Genomic DNA, 18676 nt, shown 5'->3' with positions numbered 1-18676 from the left:
ATGGTTACTCTATTACATTATTATTTTATGTTAAATAATAAATTATATTATAATAATATAACAAATTACATATTAAAGGCATGGTAATAAAAAATATAAGATAAATTGTAATATTAATAATATAGTTAAGAAATATATTAATGACAAAAAATACGATAAAAGATACTATGTAAAGTATAATCAAGTATAATGATGTTGTTATAAAAATTAATTATTACATGATTTTAAAAAAGTATATTATATAATAACTATATATTTATAATATTGTTATTTTATGTTAAATTACTTGTATTAGTTTTTCATAGTACATAGTATCATAATTGATAAACTAGACTCATGAAAAATGAAACTGTAGGGGTGTACAATCGGTTGGTTCGGCTAATTTGGCCAATTAACCAAATTAATCGAATTTTTTCGGTTGACCCCACCCATAATTGAACCGATCGAATCAAGCTCTTTAACCAAACCGTACTCGACCGAACCAAATTATTGAGTAATTCGGTTAATTGAATTTAACCGAATAAAATTAAAATTAATTATAAAAAAAATATGAATGTATAATTTGTATGCTGTGATGGGAATGGTCGAATAGAACATTAGAAGTTTGGAACCCTATCCTAAAATCATATAATTTAATAATTTATATTTAATTAATAATTAATTAAACTTTAGGTAATTTGGTTAACTGAAGTACATTTTTCCCATAACCGAACTGAAAACTGAATACCCAATTTTACCCTGTTATGAAATCGTACTGAACCGAACTACAAATTAACCGAACCAAACCGATCGAATTCGGTCGGCTAATTTGGTTAAAACTGAATTTTGCTCATCCCTACATGAAAGGAAACTAAAATTCTAAAGTGGGTGGCTAAAAAAGTTACAAACTAAAATTGTAAAGTGGCTTATAATATAATATATTAAGTAACTTGTTTTAAAACAAGTTATCATATAAACAAAATTTAGATGCTTCCACATAACCAATTCCTGAGATTCTTTAAATGAACTAGAGATTATGGTATATTAGATTTTATTTTATAATAATTGAGCTTGTTTTGGTACTTTATTAAATATCTACTCGTGAGAGGAGTTCTTTCATAAAATGATAGTAATAAAGACTAAATAGCATGCAATTATTGTATTGCTGTAACGTCTCGAACCCTTAAACCTGGGTCTGGCGCGTTATACCTAATAAAATCCCTGATAATTCATAATCAACGTATACGCAACGGAAAACATAATTATAATCTTCAAAAAAATATAATACCAGAGTTTACTACATCCTATCTAAATTTCACAATATCCATCAAACACCTGCTTTTCCATATATATATATACATTTCCAAAACATTTCAGTATTTTCACAACCATTCCACCCTTAAAAGACTTAAAACATAACAACATAAATAATTACATCCAAAATATCATCAACATATACCTTGTTTCTTTATATTTATCAAAAAGACTAAATACCCTCGAGCTCCCTAAGCCCGACCTCGAGGATGTCCTAAAAAAGAAACATTCATATTCGGGTGAGACACATCTCTCTAAGGGAAGAAACATACATATTAAAATAACGTGTGACCAACATGAGGTAAATAGATATCATTTTTATTTCATTTGCAAATTATCATATAACATTGAAATCGTTTTCTGAACCTAAACAATCACATGCAAATATTTAACCCACGAGATTACCCAAGGATAGGGGTGATTACCCGCCCATACAAGTAGCACCCCTATGCTATGATACTTAGGTAACCCTAAGGTCACAATTAAAACATACCAGAGCACTCACCTTACTCAGTAAGCCCTCAAGTGTTAGATTAATCTCGTATTCACACAGTTCAACAATAGTTTACTAGAAAAGGCCCTAAGAATAGAGAAATCTACCCGCCCATACAAGTAGGTTCCCTCTACTCTAGTACGTTATGTGGCTACTGTCACATCTGTAGCTACTAGTGCACTCGCCTTACTCAGCAAGCCCTCAGGCGAAAGGTACGCCTCGCCCAATCGTAACATGTTTTACGTATATACATACTTCTAATATCATAATACATCATTCTTTCTATCATTATTCAATCATACACATCTGTTCATATTCATAGCTTAACATTGCATTGCATTTCACTTTAAATGACTCTTTCCCATTTGTATCATTCACGTTTCACATTTCATTTCATTGCATTGTCATTCCATTATCATTTCATTACATAACATTTTTTTTTTCATTCCTTCGTACTACAGCTAGTGTTTAGCCATCATTTGTTAGTCCACATAAAAATGCGCTAGAATCCGCTACAGTTAGTCCACATAGAAATGCGCTAGAATCTGCTAACATGACTGTCTTTCTGCTGTCTTACATTTACATGGTTGCATTTAACATACACAGCAACGTAATCCATATCATATTTTATTCATAGTATTTTACTTATTTAACCTGCATCTCATATATTTAACATATATATGCACAGAATCTCATGCCACACAATTTAACAATAAAATTCATATACATTCCTTACAAAATAAGCCAACCCATAATTAATATTTATATACTATAAATGCATTTCATTTCTTATTTAATTCATTAGAAATTTTTTTCACATTCATTCGTTTACTTTCACATATACATAACAATACCGACAATCCTAGGCTCAGAAAATATAAATTTCATAGCTGGCATTTTAAACTCACATAAAAACATATAAACATAAATAACACATAATCATTTTTAATTCATAAAAACTTGATTTAATACATAAATTTCCCCCTTACCCGAATTCTCGAACTACACCGACAGGAATCCCACACAGATGCCACGGCGCTCACCCGGACCCTAATTCAAAAATCCTAATTCCATTTAAATTATTCCTAAATAAATACTATTTAAATATTTTCTAGGGTCATAATTTTCAAATTAACAGTTATACCCGCAAATTTAACTAATTTGCCAAATTTCTCAAATTTCACTCTCGCTTTGGAGTGGGGCCTAGAAAACCCTAATTAGAAGTTTACCTACGTCAAAATGACGACAATCGTGACTAGGACCACATGGTGGTACTCGATCGTCAATTCAACCACATATTTACAGAGAAATTGGGAAAATGAGGAAAAGTTACATTTCCCAAGGAACAGTGCCTAAGCCGTTCCCACAACAAATCTGCTCCAATAGAAATGTCGGTGGCGGAGCCAGGAATCCAACGACACATTCTGTTTTCCGATCTGCCCCAAACTCGTCGAGAAATTGAAAGAGAGAGAGACGAAGATGGAGAGCGAGCGTTGGAGCGCAGAAGGAATTCTCAGCGTGGGGCGTGTCTTCCGTTCTGCCAAATCCAATTTCAATCTGGATGATAAGCATCGAGATTGAATATATAACATATAATATAATATCTTATATTATAATATTATAATACTATACCTCTTTTCAATATACATATATATATATATTATTTCAATTAGTTTTTTTTTAAATCCAATGTAATAATGTTTAATTTAATAACTAATTATTTAATTTATCTTAATCTAATTTAATTTAATTTTTTTTAATTTTTTTTCTTTTTCCCACGCCATTCCTTTTATTTATTTATTTGTTATTTAATCTTTTTTTATTATTATTTCATTCATTTTAATTTTCCGGGTCTTTACATTCTCCCCTCCTTAAGAAATTTCGTCCTTGAAATTTTACTAACTAATCATCCCTTCATATTACTTAAATTCATTTGCTAACTACCATCATAAGAACTCAACATATATATCATCATATTAATAATTCAATCATTCATCATTAAATTAAATTATCATTATCTTAAATATAATTTCATACTTGCATCCTTGATAGCATCCTCCTCAGCCGGAAGTGTGTACAGTCGGGGTGGACCGCCTCTTCCAAGTGGTACCTGTTGTTTTCCCCGGTCCTGATTTTGAGTAGCTACCATAGGCAAGGGTTCTCGGCAATTCTTCCTAATATGCCCTGGCTTACCTCACCTGAAGCAATTCAGAGTGCCAAACCAGCATTCGCCTCTATGTCTCTTATTACACTTTGGACATACAGAGTCCATTGCTTCCTTTCCTTTCTTTGCTAATCCCTTACTGGCCTCAGACTAAAAACTAGATGGTGCAGGTCTTTTCTTCTGCTCTCAAGGCTCAGTGCTGCCTTGGATACTCTTCTCCAATACTGAGACCTTATCAACTAGTTCTAAAAAACTCTGAACTTGAAACCCGACCACTAGCTCGTAAATCCTGTGCCTCAGGCCCTTTTCAAATTTTCTAACCTTCCTTGCTTCATTTGGGATAAAAAATGGAGCAAAACACGACAGTTCCACAAATTTAGCCACATACTCTGCAACTGTCCTAACCTCTTGGGTTAGATTAGTAAACTCCTCAATCTTCTCCTTTTTGACAGATGAAGGAAAATACCTGTCAAAGAATAACTCTTTGAATCTCTCCCACGTAAGAGCTATCCTCACACCCTCTGATCCTCTAGCAGCTTCGTAGAAAGCTACCAGCGTTTTTCCTCTCCAATCATCTTGAATGCAGCATAACAAACCTTCTGCTCGTCCGTGCAGTCGAGTACAACCATGATTTCCTCTATCTCTTGTACCCAATTTTATACTACCACTGGATCAGGTCCTCCTGTAAAGGTCGGAGGGTTCATCCTCATAAACTCTTTAATACTGTAGCCCTGACCTGTAGGTGGACAGTTCTGTTATTTAGGTTCCTTCTTCATCTCTGCCCTAACTTGGTGGACTATACCCTGCAGCACCTTAAAGGTATCTATGTCTCACTAGAAGTATCAGAACCTTCCTTTTCTTCAACCCCTACATTTTCATCTCCAGAATCCATCCTGAAAAAGGACAGAGAAGAGATAAGAATTCCATATTATTACTTCAAACAACATAATCATTAAATTAAATCCAATAAAATCCAAAATCCCCCTATAAGGACCAATCTCACGGCTAGGAAACATCACCATCGATGGATTTGCCGTGATTTTTCTAAAACCGTCAACTGAATCAGAAAATCACAGAAGTCGGCCAAGGGATTTCTTCCTCCAAGCTATAAGACAAAATCCTATACTTCCCTACACGATACCTACTCCTCAACGCTTAACCTACCCATCTCCTATTTCTCATCCTAACTCATTCCTATACTATGGTACAAATCGTTTCCTAAATTCTCAAAATCCCAAAATCATTGCTCTGATACCATAATGTAACGCCCTGAACCCTTAAACATGGGTCTGGTGCGTTATACCTGATAAAATCCCTGATAATCCATAATCAACATATACGCAGTGAAAAACATAATTATAATCTTCCAAAAAATATAATACCAGAGTTTACTATGTCCTATCTAAATTTCACAATATCCATCAAACACCTGCTTTTCCATATATACTTACATTTCCAAAACATTTCAGTATTTTCACAACCATTTCACCCTTAAAAGACTTAAAACATAACAACACAAATAATTACGTCCAAAATATCATCAACATATACCCTGTTTCTTTATATTCCTCAAAAAGACTAAATACCCTTGAGCTCCCTAAGCCCGACCTCGAGGATGTCCTGAAAAAGAAACATTCATATTCAGGTGAGACATATCTTAGTAAGGGAAGAAACATACATATTAAAATAGCGTGTGACCAACATGAGGTAAATAGATATCATTTTTATTTCATTTGCAAATCATCATATAACATTGAAATTGTTTTTTGAACCTAAACAATCACATGCAAATATTTAAACCACGAGATTACCCAAGGATAGAGGTGATTACCCGCCTATACAAGTAGCACCCCTCTGCTTTGATACTTAGGTAACCTTAAGTTCACAATTAAAACATACCAGAGCACTTACCTTACTCAATAAACCCTCAAGTGTTAGATTAATTTCGTACTTACACAGTTCAACAATAGTTTACCAATAAAGGCACTAAGGATAGGGGAATCTACCCGCCCATACAAATAGGTTTCCTCTGCCCTATTACGTTATGCGGCTATTGCCACATCTGTAGCTACTAGTGCATTCGCCTTACTCAGTAAGCCCTCAGGCGAAAGGTACGCCTTGCCCAATCGTAACATGTTTTACATACATATATACTTCTAATATCATAATACATCATTCTTTTTATCATTATTCAATCATACACATCTGTTCATATTCATAACTTAACATTGCATTGCATTTCACTTTAAGTGACTCTTTCTCATTTGTATCATTCACATTTCACATTTCATTTCATTGCATTGTCATTCCATTATCATTTTATTACATAATATTTTTTTTTTATTCCTTCATACTACAGTTAGTCTTTAGCCATCATTTGTTATTCCACGTAGAAATGCGCTAGAATCTGCTAACATGGCTATCTTTCAGCTGTCTTACATTTACATGATTGTATTTAACATACACAGGCAACGTAATCCATATCATATTTTATTCATAGTATTTTACTTATTTAACCTGCATCTCATACATTTAACATATATGCACAGAATCTAATGCCATACAATTTAACAATAAAATTCATATACATTCCTTACAAAATAAGCCAACCCATAATTAATATTTTTACACTGTAAATACATTTCATTTCTTATTTAATTCATCAGAAATTTTTTTTCACTTTCATTCGTTTACTTTCACATATACATAACTATACCGACAATCTTAGGCTCAGAAAACATAAATTTCATGGCTGACATTTTAAATCCATAAAAACATATAAACATAAATAATACATAATCATTTTTAATTCATAAAAACCTGATTTAATACATAAATTTCCTCCTTACCTGAATTCTCGAACTACACCGACAGGAATCTCACACAGATGCCTGCGGCGCTCACCTAGACCCTAATTCAAAAATCCTAATTCCATTTAAATTATTCCTAAATAAATACTTTTTAAATATTTTCTAGGGTTATAATTTTCAAATTAACAGTTATACTCGCAAATTTAACTAATTTGCCAAATTTCCTAAATCTCACTCTCGCTTTGGAGTGGCGCCTAGAAAACTCCAATTGGAAGTTTTCCTACATCAAAATGACGACAATCGCGACTAGGACCACGTGGTGGTACCCTATCGTCGATTTAACCGCATATTTACAGAGAAATTGGAAAAATGGGGAAAATTTTTCTTTCCCCAAGAACAGTGCCTCAGCTATTCCCACGACAAATCTGCTTCAGTAGAAATGTCGGTGGCGGAACCAGGAATCCAATGACACCTTCTGTTTTTTGATCCGCCGCAAACTCATTAAGAAATTGAGAGAGAGAGAGACGGAAACGGAGAGCGAGCGTTGGAGCACAGAAGGAATTCTCGGGGGGGGGGGGGCGTGTCTTTTGTTATGCCAAATCCAATTTCAATCTGGATGATAAGCATCCAGATTATAATACTATACCTCTTTTCAATATACATATATATATATATATACATATCTCATTTCAATTAGTTTTTTTTTTTAAATCTAATGTTTAATTTAATAAAAAATTATTTAATTATTTAATTTATCTTAATTTAATTTAATTTTTTTATTTTTTTTATTTTTCCCACGCCATTCCTTTTATTTATTTATCTGTTATTTTATATATATTTTTTTATTTTAATCATTTTAATTTTTCGGATCTTTACAATTGCACTAACCAATCTATTTTGTTTACTTTCTTAAACTTTAATGGTGTCAATTGCACACACGTTTCACATATAGTCTTCCATTAGATGTGTAATAGAGTGATCTTATTTATATAAGGACAAATTATGTTTTAATCATGTGAAATGTCTTTTGTAGCGCAACATCGTGTAAATTTTAATGGGCCAAAAAATAGAAAAATTTTATTGAAGCTAAGCCGAGATCTTACACTAAATGTGTGTATACACACATACACACACCAAGCACGACTAGGATTGTTTAAAAATATTTGAAAATTGATCCGATTTGAAAAATCGATTTGAATTGAGTCAAAATTTCGGTTAATTAATTTGTTCAGTTCTAATTTTGTTCATTTTTTTTTTTTACAATTTTTTGCCCATGAACCGATATATCTATTTATTTACAATATTTATTATTTCTATTATATATTTTTATACATAAGATATCTTAAAGTTATAAAATAGTATGCATAAATATTTTTTGGATTATTAATTTATATAAATAAAGTGTAAATTACATACTAAATCAGAACCCAAGTAAAATATCTTTAAAAAAAAAAAAAAGATTATAATGGTTCAAAAATTGGTTCAGATCAAATAACTAAACCGAATCATCAGTTAATCGAAGGGTCCGGATTGATTTTGTTCACAATAATACAAAACCAAATCATGGGCTAATCAAAGGTTTAGATAAATTTCATTTACAAAAACATTGAAAAAAAAAAAAAATGTTTACTTCAATTTGGTTTCTAGAGGCCCCTAATTAGACACAATAATATCGTGGGTCTCACCATTGAAAGTGTGTGAGACCTTAACACCTAAAAGTTAGCATGCCCCAAATATATAATTTACCATAATGCTTTTCTTTTTTGATTAGATAGGAACTCTAATCACCAACAAGCTCTTCGAACCCCCTGGTGCGACATCAAATTTACGGATCAGCGTCCTCTCCCTAGGTCTCGTTGATAAGGTAAAATCCGGAATGCGGATATGACTTTTGTGCATCAGTTGGATGTTCAACCTACTCGACCCTCGGGACACATCTCCATTACCATTCATGATCCTCGCTTGCTCACAGAGAACTCTCACCATCCACGGTCCTCGTTGGCTCACAGAGCGAACTCTCTCTATCCACGTTCTCCATTGGCTCACAGAGTAAATTCTTACCATCTACAGGTACCGCTGGCCCCGTGAGTGTATATATCTAGAATTGAACCTCCGATGCTCCTTCTTATGTACTGATGCCTTTCCACCACGCCATGCCCATGGGGGCACCATAATGCTTTTTTTTTTTTTTTGGATATCGCTCGGGTGTCCACGTTCGTTTTACGGTTCGTGACTAATCCCACGCCCCATGGCACTGGCCTCACAACACCATGAGGAGGTAAATCAAGAGCCCAGGGAAAGAATCAAACCCGAGAGGCGCAATTGCTGACCTCGTGAGAGGCACTCCTAGCGTCTGATCTTACCACCTGAATCACGCCCTGGGGCCACCATAATGCTTTCTTGGTTATATTATTGTTTGCCTTCAACTATTAAGGCTAATTTTGTCCCATAAAGTTTCAAATATGCTTTCATACTATCATATACACATCTAATATAAAATCAATATGCTTAACTTTTAGTTTTTAGGCACATTATTCCACCTTATATAGTAGTTAAGTCCATTCATATTTGAGCTCGCACCTTCAACCTACAGACTCAATACTTGTTACAATTAATAATTATATTTTTAATAAGCTCTCTCACAAGAAAAAATTAACGGAAAATAATTACAAAAATTTAAAATTTACATTTTTAAATATAAACTTATTCAAATTTATCTATATTCATACCAATCTAAATTTAAAATGTGAAAGGTTGTACATATTTTAATCTTCACTTTCAAACTCCCTTATCGTATTCACTTTCATAGCACGAAAATAAATATTGAAAGCTCCACGCCCGAAAAGGATGGCCCACCCACGGACACCCCTCATTTCCAAAAGCACTACGCTCACATGACTTTGAATGACACTCCTATATATAATAAAATACCACTTCTAATTTCGGATCCTCCAATTTGATCTTCCCAAACCAACCCCATCTGATCCAATGGCACCCAATCACCAAATCAATCCGACGGCTTACACTTTCAATCAAACCCCATTGACTTCTTAATCCGCCACCTTGATGGTTGACATAGATTGACTACAACCCTTATGGTGTGGTCTACAATATCCGATCCATTCCCCCGGGGTAATTTTGACCCGATACATTTCTCCAACTTTGTAAAATAATGTAATCATTTTTATACCCTTTGTGTGTAAGCAACTTAGCAACCTAACCCATTACCTCGAACAATTTTATTTAAACCAAAAGGCGGCAAGTTGGCTTTTCCGTAATATTACCCCAAAAGTAGGGGCAATTCGGGAACAACGCACCCTGCAATTTCCTCGGTTGCGGCGAGTAATGCCCAGAGAGCGAGCGTCCCGAAAATTATATTTCCCGATTCGTCCCTGGTCCCGCGACACTCGTCCGCGCGCGATTGCTTCCCCTGGCCGGCACCCCCACGCCACGTCTGGCGAATGTAAGTAAAATGGTGGCCGTCACCTGTACCGTTCGGCAGCGCTATGTCTGCGTGTCTGCGCATTGAGGACGGCGTCGCCACCGCCGCCGACGAGGTTTCGTCGCGGGCCATGGACGCCAGCGGGTCGCGTTCCGCTCAGTACCGGGTTCTGCTGGATCGGTTCCGGAGTTTGGAGGCGAGTCACGCGAGGCTGAAGGAGGAGCTCGAGGCGCTGATCAAGGAGAAAGGGATGGGGGATGAGGAGTCGTCGGATTCCGGCGAGACGTCGCCGGAGTATGGGTGGGGAAACATGCCGGGGTGTTTCTCGGTGACGGGTTATTTCTTGAACGTCTTGCAGTGTATGGGTCATGCCGTTCATGTTTGCTCTGCTTTGTCTGGAGAGATCTTATTCTGGTAAACCAATTAAACTCAAGTCAACCAACTTCGTCATTTGATTAAGCTGCGATTCTCTTTTCCATTTTTAGTTATTATATATATGATTAATCACGGGAACATGGTCATATGTTTTAGTTTTATTTTTGTTGAAATTTACACAATTTCAAATTCGATGCTTGAACTCTGCGATGTTATTCATTATGTTCACCCACTTTCTGTATCGATGGTTGGACTTGATATTCAAATTTTGAGATTATTACTTGTTACTTTTAGTATCTAATTTTTACTTAATTGATTGTCATTGTAATATGACATCTGACAAAATCAGCATAAAAAACGTAGCGCTTTTTCTTGGGTTGAAGTTTTTGTTGGGTGAATTCTCATTAGAAACTCAAGTAATATGTGAGGGATTTCATGTCATTAATTTACAATAGATTACCAACTTCTTGTTTTGGCAACTATTAATGGCCAAGACATGATTTGGTAACTGTAATTTTCTCCAAAAATTTTGCTCGAATTTTTAATTTTTTAAAAAAGCTCATTGCAACCAAGTTGGTTAGGGAAGAATTTGAGCAGATAACTTGTACTGAGATGACAATATCCAGTTTTTTTTTTCCTCTTTGACTCCTCTTATGTAGCATTTTTGAGAACATGAATTTGAAGCTATGAATTCCAAAAGTGTTCCAAAATGCAACATGAAGTTATGTGCTCTGTGTGTATGTGATAATTTTATTAAAGAAGTGCATATTGAGAGAGACATCTCCTGCTTCGGGTAATTTCAGTTTGTACATGTATGAGTTTCATCCAACTTCAGTTCAATCTTAACAGAATTCATCGAATTCAGGAATCGTTCAGCTGAAGAACTGTATGGATGGAAGCACTATGAAGTGGTGGGACAAAGAGTTGTAGACCTGCTTATTGACGAAGAACACTTTATCACTATCAAGAAAATCTTCGAAAGAGTGAGCTCTGGGCAGTCATGGTCAGGTCAGTTCCCTTTTAGGAAGAGGTCTGGTGAGATATTTATGGCGCTAGTGACAAAAAGCCCATTATATGAGGAAGAAGATGGTAGGTTTGTTCTTGGTGGTGTTATCATTGTCTCCAGTGATGCAGCTGTATTTAATGGTACGAGGTCAGAAATATTGAAACAATATCATGATCGCGGCAATGGCCAACAAAGAGTATGGGGATTAAACCTGAAAAGGATTCAGTGGCAAACACCGCCACAAATTGCATCATCTGTTTCCAATCTGGTGCTTATATGTTTGACGCTTTAACACCTGTGATTAATATTATTATACTATTTGCTCTTAGTATTTTTCTTGTTTCATGTCATCCCAGTTTCTGAAAGGCTTTTGGTGCACTTAATGCTTTTGAACCGATCAGGCATCGAAAGTTCTATCTCGGATACGTGAAGATGATATAAGCAATGGAAGTGCAACTGCTGGGGACAGAGAGGATGCTCGACTAGACACAGGGGATGAAAATTCAGACAAGCCTAAAATGGTGAGCCATGAACTTATTGATATGGCTCCATTTTCTTTGATTCCTCAATTTCTGTAATAAACAGTTTCAAGTGGGAATGTTTCTAATTTCTAACAGGCAGTGAAGGCTACTATCGAATTGCTTAAGGGGAAGAGTGCCTGCAATGATGAATCTACATTTGAGCTTCCTCAACCTTCCAAATTCGTAACTAATAATCTCTCTATTGAGTCTTTTGAAGTTACTTTGAACTACCCAGCATAGTTGTTGCCATGATTTTCATGTTCTCCATTAGCAAAGAATAATTTGGAATTCAGGAGTTAATGGAAAAAATATCCCGCAAGATTCTGGGAACTTGTCTAAACAATGAAAATTTGGTAAAACATTTTAGGAAAAACACAGAAATCTCAGTATGAACTCAATTGGGTGTTAATTGCAGTCATTCTTGGCCTTTGCGGAATAATTTAGCAATTCTTTTTTAAAAAAGTGTGATGATTTATTAAACATACACTATATTTCTGAAATGACTTCAAATATTTATCAGATCTTGCTTACCCACCTGCTGAATACACTAGTCCTAAACCCTGAATCTAATTTATCTTTATAGTTTAGTGGGCTCTGCTTTGGAAACCATTTCTTCTAAACTACTCGTGTGCGATTACTGTAGGCAGCAAAAGTGCTAGCAAAGTTGCAGATCAGGGGATCAGTGGATTATGCAAAGGCAAAGGATACAAGTGCTAAACAGCGTGCTTCAAATGATGGTTTGGTAAGCAAAGAAGTGAAAAATGAGCAGAAATCCCCAGCTGGTTTGGAGGCAACAACTTCATACCAGTACATGGTTGAAGTGGAGGAAAATGGAGGAATCCCCCATAAAAGGAATCATCCCTCTGACAATAGAAGTGCATGTTTAATTAGAAATGGACATGGGATCCACAATGCTTTTAAGGAAAATCATTCTGCCTCAGCCTCTTACTGTCAGGAGTGTTATGGGGTCCTTGGAGTGGGATCTCAATTGGGCGCAAAGGAGATAGTGCAGGGTTTACAGAATTTAAAAGTGTTGGAGATAGAAGATGTGGAACAACAGGCTGATGTCAAACAGTGTCCAAGCTCAGGGGAAGGTGGTGCTGGAAGCCATGTAAGTTCATCAACCAAAGGGGATAATGAGTCGAACCCAATAACAGATTGTGAAGTTTGCTGGGAAGACTTGCATTTGAAGGAGGAAATTGGGCAAGGTAAAATTTGAGGGTCTTGTTCTTCTGGAATTGTCTTTGAAGCTATGCTTGGTGAATGCTGAAATTATTTTCTGATGCTTGGACTTCAAAGATATTCAATGAAATTTTGAAGTGATAGAAAAACACCTTCTTCAATTCTGGCCTGAACCTTTTTTATGGATAAAAAAAAAATGCTTCATCCCCATTTGATGTGATCGTTACATTAGGTTCAAGAAGATGTACATGCCAGTGGGAATTCATTCTGTCTTTTTCTTTTAAAATTTGTTTTGTTCCAGGTTCATGTGCTGTCGTTTATTGTGGAATTTGGCATGGATCGGTAATTTGTTCATATCAAACCATCCTTCTAATTTTTCCTCCAACGTGAAAAAAAAAAAAAAAAAAAATCCTAAATCTCAGCATTGAGGTGGTATATTTATTTTTATGTTCATCAGGATGTTGCTGTTAAGGTATATTTTGGAAATGACTACCATGAAGGGACTTTAATTACCTACAAAAAAGAGGTATTTGAAACTCCCAGTAAGCAACTTAAATGTCTATAATATTCTAATTTATTGAAAAAGAAAGAACTGATATGAAGATCTTAATATGTGCATACTTTAGATTGATATAATGAGAAGGTTGAGACATCCAAATGTATTGCTTTTTATGGGAGCAGTGTGTTCACAGGAGAGACTAGCCATAGTTACAGAGTTCTTACCCAGGTATTATAAGCCCCTCTTGCCAAGAAATTCTTACAAAAATAAGACTTAATACTGTATCTGCATTGCACAATAATTGAGTAATTTTGGTCTCATGTTTATTTTCTTCTCGTGGAGATATGGTACATAAACTATACATGCTGATTTTTGTTTCATTTCATCAGGGGAAGCCTCTTCAGAATACTTCACAAAAGCAATCAAGTTTTAGACATCAGAAGACGTCTAAGGATGGCCCTTGATGTTGTGCGTATTCTTTGTTTAAACATAAGCTTCTTCTTCTTCTCTCTCTCTCTCTCTCTCTCTCTCTCTCTCTCTCACACACACACACACACACAAACACACACACACTGACACACAAGCACCCTCACACACATCCACATTCATGCCCACATACGAGTATGTCACATAAAAAGGTTAGATTATTGGGCATATCTGTTATCTGAGAGAGGCTTTTTCATTTTTTTTTCTTCGGCTGCAGGCTAGAGGCATGAATTATTTGCATCACAGAAATCCACCCATAGTACACAGAGATCTGAAATCTTCTAACCTGCTTGTTGATAAAAACTGGACTGTCAAGGTGGATATGCTGATTGATGCTTTTATGTCATTTTTAACAGACTGAAAATTTAATAGCCGTTTGGGAATATGTGTTTGATTTTTCCCCCTGCCAGGTTGGGGATTTTGGCCTGTCAAGGTTGAAGAATGCGACCTTCCTAACCACAAAATCTGGGAGAGGAACGGTACGGACCTTCATGTGTTTTTAATTCAATATCTATTATAATTTCTTTTTATTTTGAATAATCTTATTTTGATGGAAATTCTTGTTATGGATTTTACTGTCATTGGTTTGGTTATTGTGCGTATAATTTATAAATTGTCAATGTTTTTTTTTTTTGACTCGATTCTCGTTCAATGCAGCCTCAGTGGATGGCTCCTGAAATCCTTCGCAACGAACCTTCAAATGAAAAGTAATCGCCATAAACTGAGCTAAAAAAAGTTATCTACTCGAAGTCAATGGAGTCTTGCATTGTTACGGTCCAAAAATAAGCTGTTTAGATGATATGTAAACTCTCTCCCATTTGAGCATTGCATCCTTGAATTGGGGGTAGCAATCATAGAACCTTTCACAAATATAAGCATGACCATTCAAATAATGTTTCTAAGATATGATCTTTAACCATTCCTTTTGACAGATCTGATGTGTTCAGTTTTGGTGTCATCTTATGGGAACTGATGACTCAGTCCATTCCATGGGCCAAGCTAAATTCTTTACAGGTTCTCTCTTTCCCTCTCTCTCTCTCTCTCTCTCTGAATGTGTGTTCTCTAATACCTATTTATACTTTTTTTTTTTTCATTTGAAAAGGTTGTTGGGGTGGTTGGGTTCATGAATAGAAGGCTAGACCTACCAGAAGGGCTTGATCCCAGAGTCTCATCCATCATCCATGACTGCTGGAGAAGGTAATTTAGCCTTGTTAGGGATCATTTTTTTCATGCTGCTATCCAAACATGCAACTTAAAACTGTACCTAAACTTTTGATAAGCAGTGACCCGGAACAGCGCCCATCGTTTGAAGACATAATTCAGAGCATAACAAGCCTAATCCCAAGAGTTTCAGAAGCAGTAGCAGCATCCATTGGACAAAGCTCAGTATCGTAAAATGGCATGTGGCTAATTAGTTGGGTGTACATGCTTTCCTAAATCATAAAGGAGGTCAGTCTGAACAAGCTTTGGACAAGTGACGTGGTAAAAAAAGGAAAACAGTTTTAGGCGGTATTATTTTGTTAGTTTAAAGTCTGTGCAGAGTAGAGGTAAATGTTCTGTGTTGGAAAGAAAGTTGCTGTAATAACTCTTTGTGCTTGCTTCTGTATAATATCAAGCTGTTGAAAAATAATGTAGGTTTGCACTTATGAGGTGACTACATTTATTTTTTTAATTTTAATTTTAATTTTTTTTTATGTTTAATTATAAGAGAAGTGCGGACAAAAATAAAATATAGCAAAATAGTAAATAAAGTTTTGTTTAGCATTTAATTTTTCTTAATTTTCATCGTATGAGCATGGGTATATGCAATGCATGGGCTGTTGGAAAGAAACGAGATTTTCCAAAAAATCGCGGTAGCACAACTAGGAGTCTTTTTCTCCCAATTTAATAAAATCAGTTTTTATGATATGACAATAACATAAAAGTATATATATTTTTCAGTAGTACAAAATCAGTCCAAAATTAATCACAAATGTCAATCACATGAAATATACAATTTTACGTGAAAAATTCCTTCAAATCAAAGGGTAAAAATTACATAACTTTAGAGTTTACTTAAAAATATTACTAAGATAAAAGTGTGGGTGAGAGATCTCAATTTTCAACTATCATAATGAGTACATAACTTTGTTTTTGGTTGACAATAAGAGATCTTAAAAATCAAATAGGGAAAGTTGATAATTTCACAAAAAATGTGAGTTATTATTCAAACTAAATATCTAATGCTATAGTGTTTAGACGACCAATTTGACCGTTCAAAAATTGCATTTATGAGTCCTCTATCTACTGACAAAAAAATCAATTTGATTGGACTACGGATGCCCCTTCAATTTTCGGTTGATCAAAATTGCACACTATATAAAAAATCTATATTTACTCTTATGCTTTTCCCTCTTTCTGTCGCACACTTTCTCACACTTTTTTGATGGAATTTTACACTGTCAATCCTAATTTTCTTTACTTAATAAGGTGTAAAAAGGTCTCTAAAAAAAGCCCAATAAAGAGTCCAAAGAAAATGGGCTAAAGGGTTGAATGTGTTTCTCCACATAAGAGCGATATCCAAACCCAACAAATCTCCCTCTCTCAACTATGTGGAGGTGCTCACCATCACAACGATCAAACAACAAGTTTCAAACTTTCCTCTTAGTAAGACTATAATCAACATATCAACACCATTATCATTAGTATGAATTTTCTTGAGTTTTAATAGTTTAGCATCTAGAACATCTCGTATCCAAAGATACCTTACATCAATATGCTTAAATCTAGCATCAAAGGTTGAATTGTTATCAAGATGAATAACACTTTGCTATATCACAAAACAACACGTACCTCTCCTATGTAATGCCAAATTCTTGCATAAATCTCTTCATCCAAATCAACTCCTTGGACGTTTTGGTCACTGCTATAAGCTCTAACTCAGTAGTGGACAATGCAACACATTTTTGCAATATGAATTGCCAAGCCACAACTCCCAAGATCAAGTAACCCAAAGTAGATTTTTTGGAGTCAAAATCTCCAGTCATATTAGAATTTGTATAACCAACTAGAACAAATTTCTCATTACCAAAATAGAGTTTCAAGTTGGAGGTACCTCGAAAATATCTCATAATCCACTTCACTCAATTCCAATGCTCTCCACCTGGGTTAGAAAGAAACTAACTGGCTCTACCAACAAAATAGGCTAAGTTAGGTCTTGTGCATACCATTGCACACATCAAAATACCCACGATTGAAGCATGAGGAACTTTTTGCATGTCTTCCTTCTCTTTTTTTGTGGAAGGAATTTTCTTGACACTCTGTCTAAATTTTGTAGCAAGAGGAGTGCTCATTATTTTAACTTTGTCCATATTGAACCTTTGAAGTACTTTTTCAATGTACTTCTCTTGTGATAACTATAACTTATTGGTCTTTCTATCACGTTTTATCCTTATACCAAGGATTTACTTTATTAGTCCCAAGTCCTTCATCGCAAACGACTTGCTCAATATTGCTTCAATATGTCAATTCTAGAAGCATTAAAACCAAGAATTTCTGAACAAAAACACAATGATCAGAAGTAGTCTTCTTATAGCCATGCTCCCCCGTAATATACTCAAACTTTTTATACCATTATCTCAGAGCCTGCTTCAAGCCATATAAACTCTTCTTCAATTTGCACACATAGTCCCTTTTTCCTTGTGCACTAAAACCCTCTGGCTGCTCCATGTTAAGCTCTTCTTCGAAAGTTACCATGAAGAAAAACAGTTTTCATATCCATTTGTTCAATCTCTTAATCATAGTAGGTTGCCAAACTCAATATGGTTCTGATAGATTACAACTGAAGAGAATATTTACTTAAAATCAATCCCCTTTTCTGACTAAAACCCTTAACGACCAATATGGATTTGTATTGTGGACTTAAAGAATTCTCATCTTGCTTTAACCTGTAAACCCATTGATTTTTCAAAGTTCTCTTACCCTTAGGCAGTTTCACCAGCTCAAATGTATGGTTGTCATGTAAAGATTTAAGTTCATCTTTCATAGCATCAACCCACTGATATTTGTAGTCACTTTCCATAGCCTCTTCAGAACACTCTAGTTCTCCTCCATTAGTTAAAAGAACATATTGGTAAGAAGAATATCTCATAGAGGGCTATCGGTCTCTAGTAGACCTTTGAAGTGGAATTGCTAGTGGATTCATAGGTGCTTGGGGTTGAGCATCCACAACATCATCTATGGGAGCATTAAGTTCACCTATTTCCTATTGGTCATCATCAACATCTTCTTGCATGTCATTCTCAATTGGAATTGGCAAAGGGGTTAAAGGAATTGGATTCATACTTGTCACGCCCCAAACCCAGAAATGGGCCCCAGGGTATGAATTAGTAACCTAACCTGTTCCTATATCATACGATCGTCCTTA

General features: G+C 35.2%; 1 protein-coding gene across 1 annotated transcript; it reads left to right on the top strand.

Moving 5' to 3' along the window:
• Nucleotides 1-10060: 10060 nt before the first annotated feature.
• Nucleotides 10061-15955, top strand: LOC131164855 (uncharacterized). Its single transcript, XM_058122367.1, has 15 exons — nucleotides 10061-10616; nucleotides 11443-11851; nucleotides 11985-12104; nucleotides 12201-12287; nucleotides 12748-13312; nucleotides 13588-13628; nucleotides 13744-13812; nucleotides 13913-14013; nucleotides 14175-14253; nucleotides 14489-14587; nucleotides 14682-14750; nucleotides 14929-14978; nucleotides 15204-15285; nucleotides 15374-15468; nucleotides 15555-15955. Exons 1-15 carry the CDS (start codon nucleotides 10267-10269, stop codon nucleotides 15664-15666), a joined length of 2328 nt encoding a protein of 775 aa, XP_057978350.1. The 5' UTR covers nucleotides 10061-10266; the 3' UTR covers nucleotides 15667-15955.
• Nucleotides 15956-18676: the final 2721 nt, after the last annotated feature.

The sequence above is a fragment of the Malania oleifera genome, chromosome 9 (assembly GCF_029873635.1).
Source record: "Malania oleifera isolate guangnan ecotype guangnan chromosome 9, ASM2987363v1, whole genome shotgun sequence".
Taxonomy (NCBI): domain Eukaryota; kingdom Viridiplantae; phylum Streptophyta; class Magnoliopsida; order Santalales; family Ximeniaceae; genus Malania; species Malania oleifera.
Note: the sequence above shows the minus strand (reverse complement) of the source record. Positions and strands in the feature narration are given on the sequence as shown.